Below are 7,623 nucleotides of genomic sequence, written 5' to 3' on the forward strand. Positions count from 1 at the left end.
TTCTGCTCAGGAAGAAAGCCAAGCCACTGAAGAGCAAGGAGTTGGTTTTCAATCAAAAGTAGGACGGAGCACAACCTTGGGCTCTCTTTGGTTCTCCAGTTGTAAGTGTGCCCTTGGCATTCCTGTGCACCCAGCTGGCTCCCGTGGGCTTCCTATGGGAGCGTGGAGGAGACTCTTGGAGCTCCGGAAAAGCAGAGGGAAATGCAACCAGCCGAAGTGATGCTGAAGGAGAGGGGTGGGAGTAACAACATGGTGAGCGTGAAAACACCCGAGACGCCTTTTCTCATTCCTTTGGGGAATGGGAGACCCCATCTCATAGGAAATGGTTCACCTTATTGTAGGGATAATTTTCTGCTCATTTAATTATCTGAATTGGCACACCAGTAGGATCAGGTTGATCCCAAAACTGGTACAAGGGGAGCTGGAGGAGGATGCGAGATCACCCCTGTGACAAGTGTTTTTCCTTGCGTTTCACAGAAAGATGGGATCTGAAAGATGCAAGCTCAGCAAACGCTCAGAGCAGCTATACTTCTGCTTGGTTATTTTTAATGTAACATTCAAGGAATTTCAAAGCTGCCATAAACACACCCCATCTAATAAGAGCGAGTCTCTTGTTCCCCTTTCTCTTATCAAGTTGATTTAGTAGGCAAACGTTTCTTCTACGATAACATCCAAGAGGAAGTAAGTAACAGCGATGGTGACATCTCCTATGGGAGATTCTTGGAATCTGGCACAAATGCAGATTGCCAAGAGACAGGTAAGATATACGTAGAAATGGCCAAAATCCAGCTAAGGTGCAGCAGTCATTTCTAAGTTTGTACAGCGACAGTATGCAAGATTTTATCATCATTTGTGGAGAGAAGAGACCCCCCAAAAGACTGATCTGTGTACTAGAAAACATTACACATGAAGAAAGACCAAGGGGATTGCTGTTGTTTGGGAGATATGTAACGCAGGAGGAATGGAGGAGACTGAGCATGTCCAGCTCCTTCCCTGGAAGGCAGGTCTGAGTGCTCTCTCTGCACAGGACCCGAGTTTTTGGCTCACTCCCTCAACAGTGGCAGGGGGTGAGGCAGGAGCCCGAGGGAACTCTTTGGCCAAGTGATGGGTGACTCAGAGCCCAGGGCTTGGCAGGGGCCGCAGCTTCGGGCAGAGGGAGACCAGCAGTTTCTCTTGGCTGTTACAAAAGCAGGATGTGACTGATAAGGTGCTGTTGCCACACATCCCGGTCAAAGGCAAAGGCAGCGGTGGGAGGTTTGCAAGCGAACCTCAGAAGCATGCTGAGCCTTCCTAGTAGAAGTCTGCAAACGCTGTCCCCCTTCGAGTAGGTCTGATCTGTGTGTAGAGTATTTTTCATTGAAGGCTTCCTTCTCATAATAGGCAGGGAAATGCATTTTGCAAAATTGATTTGTTTAGGGTTTTTTCTTCCATGCCCATCTTCCTCTGTTTTCCTCTTAGAAACCTGTTGTGCCATATTACTCAAAGGATTAAAACACCCCCTTGGAGAAAAGAGGTAATTTTTTTAAATGTAAACTAGATTTACTTTTTACCTTCCTGTCAATCAGTTAATAGGGGAGATGCCTTCCTGCAAATCTTGCACTACTACCCCCACATCGGTGCATCTTCTTTTAGCACATCCCTGAACGCAGATGCAGAGGATGCATACGTTTTGTAAATGTTTCTGAATACATCATAGCCTAGCCCGAGGGGAAACCAGAGAACCTTAAGATCGCTCTTCTTCTTGCCTTCGTTTACCTAATGCCACCTAGAGGTAGCTGACCTGCTTTGACATCCATTATTTTGGAAAATATTTTTCACTTCTCTGGGATTACAGCTTTTTATTAATTTTTTTTTAATTTTTTTTTTTTAAACGAGGATTGATGGGCCTCTTAACCAAATTTGGACAAACAGAAGGCAACAGAGAAGCCAGACACAGTAACTGGGAGAGCTGTAAGGACTGAGCTATCACCGCACGTGCCCAGGAGGCTGAGGCTTCTGTATGTATGTATGGTTGAAACCTGGCCATCTGTGGTCTCTGCAGCAAGGCCAGGTCTGCCACTCTGTGTGCCCAGTGCCTCCTGTTGTTGCACCTATGTTCTTCTGCAGAAGTTAAACAAGAAAAAGCATCCTAGGAAGGAAGGGAAGGAGGGCACCAAACGGTTGAGGGGTAACCACACCAGTTCCTGTTTGCGCCGAGGCCGCAAGGACATGGGGCACTGTGCCCCTCGCCTGCCCCATGGGCGACGGAGCGAGACAGGCGGGGTGACAGGGCTCTGCAGCCCTGCTCGGAAAGGCACTGCTGCTCCAGCTGCAACACCGGGCTGGCTGCCCATGCCCGCCTGTGTCCACCGCACGCGGCAGCTGCAGCTGTGCAGGTCTCCGACTGTCCTGGGGAAACCAAGGGAGCAGGAGGTGGGGCGAAGGGAAAAAAGGCTTTTACGGAGGCTGCCTTCTTACTGATTCCTGAGCGAACGTGGCGCATCAGGAACGCTTTGGTCTGAGCCGCCTGAAGGCACTAGCTCTGCTTTCCCAAAGCAATGACTTGGGTAACGAATATGCAATGTCCTTCAGATGTCAGAGTGCTCAACACCAGGTTTCTGTATGCTGCGCCCTTCAGAAGTTCAAGCTGAGTATGTATGTCATAAGTGATGATGTAGACACACACAGGACAAGCCCAGGACTGTATCTGTGCTTAAATTATTATTAAAACTAACAATTAAATGTTTAATCTTTTGGAGCTGGGGCAGGCAGAGACACAAACAAAAGCCCAACTGTGAAGTCGAGTTTTGCTCCACACAACAGCCCTGCTAGGCCATTACCCTTTTCCTTCTTTTGTTCTTGAGAAAGCATCTAACATTAGTGGTTGTAAGGATCTTGCTCTCTGGCTACAATTTTAGCATAGGCAGAGACATCTCTAGTAGTCCTGATTTGGATCATTTTTTGTTGTTCAAATATCTCGCTAAAATAATCTCGTATTTTTCAGTTGGATGAAGCTGTGCATGTATTGCCATTACACACAGGTACAAATTACCACTAGAAAGGAAGCCTATCAAGAAAAATAACAGAGGGGAAAAGTTTTAGGGCTTGTTTTTTCATTGTTGTCCATCCTGGAATAGCAGCCTGCTGAAACATCAAGGCATTTCAGACACCAAGTAAATATTCAGTGACGATTTATTGTCTGGTCTTTATTATTATTACAAAAAAAAGCAGATATCAAAAAACAGCAAAGATTTCACAAGTTCCCCAACAGTTTTACACAACTGAACTGCAGTAAAATGGCCAATGTAAAACACATGTATTTCAGCCCTGGCCCTAAACCTTCAATGGTGATCTGTGGCCTGGGATGCCCTGGGCTTTACTAATTCTTTTTAAAGTAGTCCTCTTTATTTTGGAACACAATTCGCCCACTAGCTAACACGCTGTGGCACAATGCAACAGGAATGTCAACTGCCTGGTATCCATTAAGACCCTATACATCCAGAAAACAAAATACGGGAGCTCTGCAAGGATGCCGTGGATACCACTATGCGTTTCTCAGATTACTCCAGGCAGCCTCTGTGTTGTGCTTGACAAAAATCAAATCACTTTCAAGTTGCTGAAAGGTGATTTGCTGTGTGAAAGCTGCTTTTTCTTCTTCTCTTCAGGATCTTTGCTCCCCAAAATAAAAAGAGTTCACTGGGCTGAGCTCCAGTGTAAATGGACCATCAACCTTTTAAATTCTACCATCCAAACTGCATGACTGACAACTTCATCCCGTTGTGACTTTCCCCGCTGCGGACCCAGCATTTGACTGACCACAAGGAATCTGAACAGGCTGTGAGATGCGAGGTTAAGGAAAATACTCAGTGCTCTGGAATGATAATTGGGGTTGGAATGGAGCCTTTGCTTTCTGTCCTATTAACGGGTGTAGGTTCAGAGGCTGACCAAAGGAAACATGGTCCAGTTACCTATATTAATAGCTGCCCCACTTCTCAAAATATATATCTTACATCAAAACACTGCTTGGCTAGCGAAAATAATTAAGACATTGCCCTACGTCCCTCAGCATTTGGTTGGAAAGTCAGGTCCAAATCTGCGATAATTATACACAAACGCAAATCACCCTAAACATGAAGTTGTATATGTCATTATACGTGTCACTGAAATGTCTGCGAGTACCAAATATTCCTGTTAGAAATACAATTGCACCTTCATAATTTTCCAGAATTTAACAAAAAAGAGATCACGATATGCATTATTTGTCAGGTATGAAAGAAGCAGCGAGAAGGCAAGCTGAGAGACAGGCGCGCTGCCCACAGGGCAGCAATGGCATTTGGTTGTTTGGGTTTTGTACCAGCATTTCCCACGTCGTGGATGGCAGACAACCCCTAGCTGCTGGATTTAAACAGTTTTCCTGGCAGTCAAAACACGGACAATGGACCCTACTCCGCCAGCAGCCAGGGCCTGAGAAGAGAAACATGGCAATTAACACCAGGTCAAGGTAGCTACAGGCTGAAATGACTGTTGATGAGAAAGGCTTCCCAACTGTACTTCAAATGAGCATCCCCCCGCTCTTTACATTAAAAACAACTCTCTCACTCAGGGTGACATGAAAGGATGATCACATTTGCTTTGAAGACAGTTATTTAACAAGCTTTTATTTCCCTGCATAACCAAGTCGCAAATTTTGCTTCCCTCTAGGAAGGAAATTCTACTTCCATCCTCTTGAATCACTGGATTGAACCATTTTGTTTGCCTCAGTCTAACATAAAACCAATTTTTAACTGTAAAATCTTTACCCAAGGAATCAGAAGTAGGCACATGAGCTCGCACGACCGTACCTTCCTCACAGTGTGAAATATGGCATTTCAGTTTTACCAGACAGAAAGGCAGCTCTTACCAGGCTCTGTGAGCATGCCTTGGCCCCAAGAACCTCCTACCATGGATAACCCAGGCAAGAGCATGCCCTATAAACGCACCTTCTCATGCCATTGCAGCAGCACGGCGCTGCTGTTGTCTGAGGGGCTCTCAAAGCCTTTGTAGATGTACTTCATGAGCAGGTCAACGCCGTTCTTGTCCAGCGACTGCACCGCCTTCTCAATATCGTTGGCTTTGAAAGAGATGAGGACCTTCAGGACAATACTTTCCGCACGATCCTGTCAAAAAATAAGGAGGGCAGAGATACATTCACTCTCATATAAGGTGCGTTCAAATATTACTCGTCTCTCCAACAAACAAAACTAGATTTTTTTTAAACATTTCTAAAATCTGTTTGAATAGGGCAGTTTGTGTACAAAGCTTGTGATAATAATGTGTAACAGACCCGTCCTCCCAATGATAAACAGCATAAAGGAGTTTAGCACGTTTGTCCTGCTCTAGGTTTTCTGCCTCTCTGCTTGTGTTTGCAATTGTCCACCTATTAAATGAGGTTATGGCTAAATAATAAATTTTCATATCAAAACTCGAGGTCTGGCAAATTCCAAAAGAATTATAAGAATTAAGTACTTGACTGGCCTCCCTTGTCATCAGAGCCTTTTCCATGCCTTTGTACTGTTTAATGTGATGCAACTATTTTATTCCATGGAAGTGCCATTGGCCAGCCTGGAAGAGGTGACTGCTGGAAGCCACATATTTTCAGTACAGTCAAATTCTGTCCCAGGCACACCAGATGCAAACTGGCAGCATTAATATTTTGCATTAATAACCATTTGGAAGTTGACCTGGATGTCATTTCAGGCCCAGGAACGTGTGTGGCATGATTACAGCAGCAGATTAGCCATGTAATCAGCAAAAAGCAGCTCTTCCTGTTCATCCATCTTAACTGAGGGAGGATGAAAGAAAAAGGTCTTGGGTTTGTTGGACTTTTGAATAATTCCATTATATAAATACTTCAAGCAGCTTCCTTTTTCAGAAATTATGGATGTTAGTTTTCTTGTTCAATTTAATATCCCATAGCCGCTTGGCTTAGCGAGACCTCACATGAAAAGCTGTAAGTAAAAACATAAAAGTTCCATGAGAGCAACTAAAAAAGAAGCCAAACATCAAAATTCAGTCACTCTGCTCTCTTCAATTCCACTGCCTTCAAAGTGTATTCTTAAATACATCCATACAGATCTAATGGAAACAAGTCATTAATGTGAGGACAAAGCTGTTCAGTCTTCTATACAGCACTATCTGTAACAGATAGCTGGATCTCAAAACCCTGTGAAAACCCTCAGGAAAGGGCTAGGGCTAGGTGAAAAAATCTCCAGCGGTGGCCTGGTGAGCAGCATGGAAACGTGACCATCAGGCTCTGTTCAAGCAGGGAGAACAGACCTCTGCCGGCACCATCTAGGCAGCTCCGCATCTTATCTGCCTCTTCCTCTTCCTGCTGCAATCATGAGCCATTCAAGGTTTATTCTGGGGTGATTCAGAAATACATGCACACAGAAGGCTCCCATATTCTGTCACAGGGGGAGTGCTTGCGTGTTCTGAGGTTTTAACGTCTTAATTTTGATTGGCTGCAATAACCATCAGTTCTTCCTTTTTTGTAGGTTCACAATCTGGCTGTGCTAGCAGAGTTTCATTAGTCAGAGGTGACTACAGCAGCTGTGGTTCCTTGCTTGTTCAGTACCAACTACATCTATGTGCTGCCAGGTCTGGATCAGACATGGGCACCTGGTGATGTGTGGAGTTAGTTAGCCAGGGCACACGATATACCACCAACGCAGCTAGGAGAACACACGAGACCTGATCTAGCAGCAGGTTAAAGGTATGTGGACAGATGACATCCGAGCTATGGTACTTTGAACGAGATTAAAACAGCGGAGGTCATGGATGTTTTGACACCGGGGAATACCCTAAAACCAGCTTCCTTGGCTTCCTCGAAGTACACCTGGCAGGGTGGGTGGGGTGGGGGTTATAAAAACAGGAAAGGATTTTTAAGGAGTGACCCGTAAGTGATTTAGTTAATTTTTCACCTTCACTGCCTGGTTCTTTGTGTTGATAGGAGGGTTCTTCAGAGCCGCCTGTAGTGCAGCCATCATGTTCCCTGTGCCAGATGGTTAAGGACTAGACACCATGTATTTGGAAGTCAGCAGAACCAGCTCCAGGACAGCGATACTTGTAGCTGGCTTGTGTGTGACTGAAAATACTTAAGGTTCAGTGGATGCAATGATTCCCTCAACAGATAGCATAGATTACAGTGTAAGGTAGCAATTATTAGGCCACCTGAGGAAGGAGTAGCACCAACAAGATGCTGTAGAGTTCCAATATTGCAGAATACTTCTTGGGCCTTTTGTTGAATGAGGATCCAAGTAAAAGAAATTATTCTCCATCGCTTCTGCAATTTGTAGCTGCCCTCGAGAACAGGCCTCAGCTCGGCACATCCACCTCCACCAGCCGCCGGGGCAGTAACCCAGCAGCGGCTGGTGGGAAAAGCTACTCCAGGAGCCAGCCAGCCCAGGAAGCCGGCAGTGGGAGCGGGCAGACGGAGCTCTCCTTTCCGCCACAGGAACCCCCCTTCCTCCGTCCCTCTGGCCGCCCGCCTCCTCCCCCCATAAGACACCTCCCAATACCGCAGCCCCGGGACATGCCGCCTCTGCCCTGAGAGAGAGGAAGCGGGGCCGCCTTCCTCCTGTCAGTCCTGGGCCCCTGCCTCCTGTC

General features: G+C 45.9%; 1 protein-coding gene across 1 annotated transcript in view; it reads right to left on the reverse strand.

Moving 5' to 3' along the window:
- Nucleotides 1–3,153: 3,153 nt before the first annotated feature.
- ARPC5 (actin related protein 2/3 complex, subunit 5, 16kDa) overlaps nucleotides 3,154–7,623 on the reverse strand; it is a 4,821-nt gene continuing 351 nt past the window's right edge. Inside the window, exons 2-4 of the mRNA XM_010580685.1 lie at nucleotides 6,939–7,011; nucleotides 4,959–5,135; nucleotides 3,154–4,443 (exon numbers count right to left, since the gene is read on the reverse strand). Of these exons, the coding sequence (XP_010578987.1) occupies nucleotides 4,381–4,443; nucleotides 4,959–5,135; nucleotides 6,939–7,011 (313 nt within the window). The 3' untranslated portion in view covers nucleotides 3,154–4,380. The remainder of the gene's footprint in view (nucleotides 4,444–4,958; nucleotides 5,136–6,938; nucleotides 7,012–7,623) is intronic.

The sequence above is a fragment of the Haliaeetus leucocephalus genome, unplaced genomic scaffold (assembly GCF_000737465.1).
Source record: "Haliaeetus leucocephalus isolate CR32 unplaced genomic scaffold, Haliaeetus_leucocephalus-4.0 Scaffold730, whole genome shotgun sequence".
In the NCBI taxonomy this organism is placed as follows: domain Eukaryota; kingdom Metazoa; phylum Chordata; class Aves; order Accipitriformes; family Accipitridae; genus Haliaeetus; species Haliaeetus leucocephalus.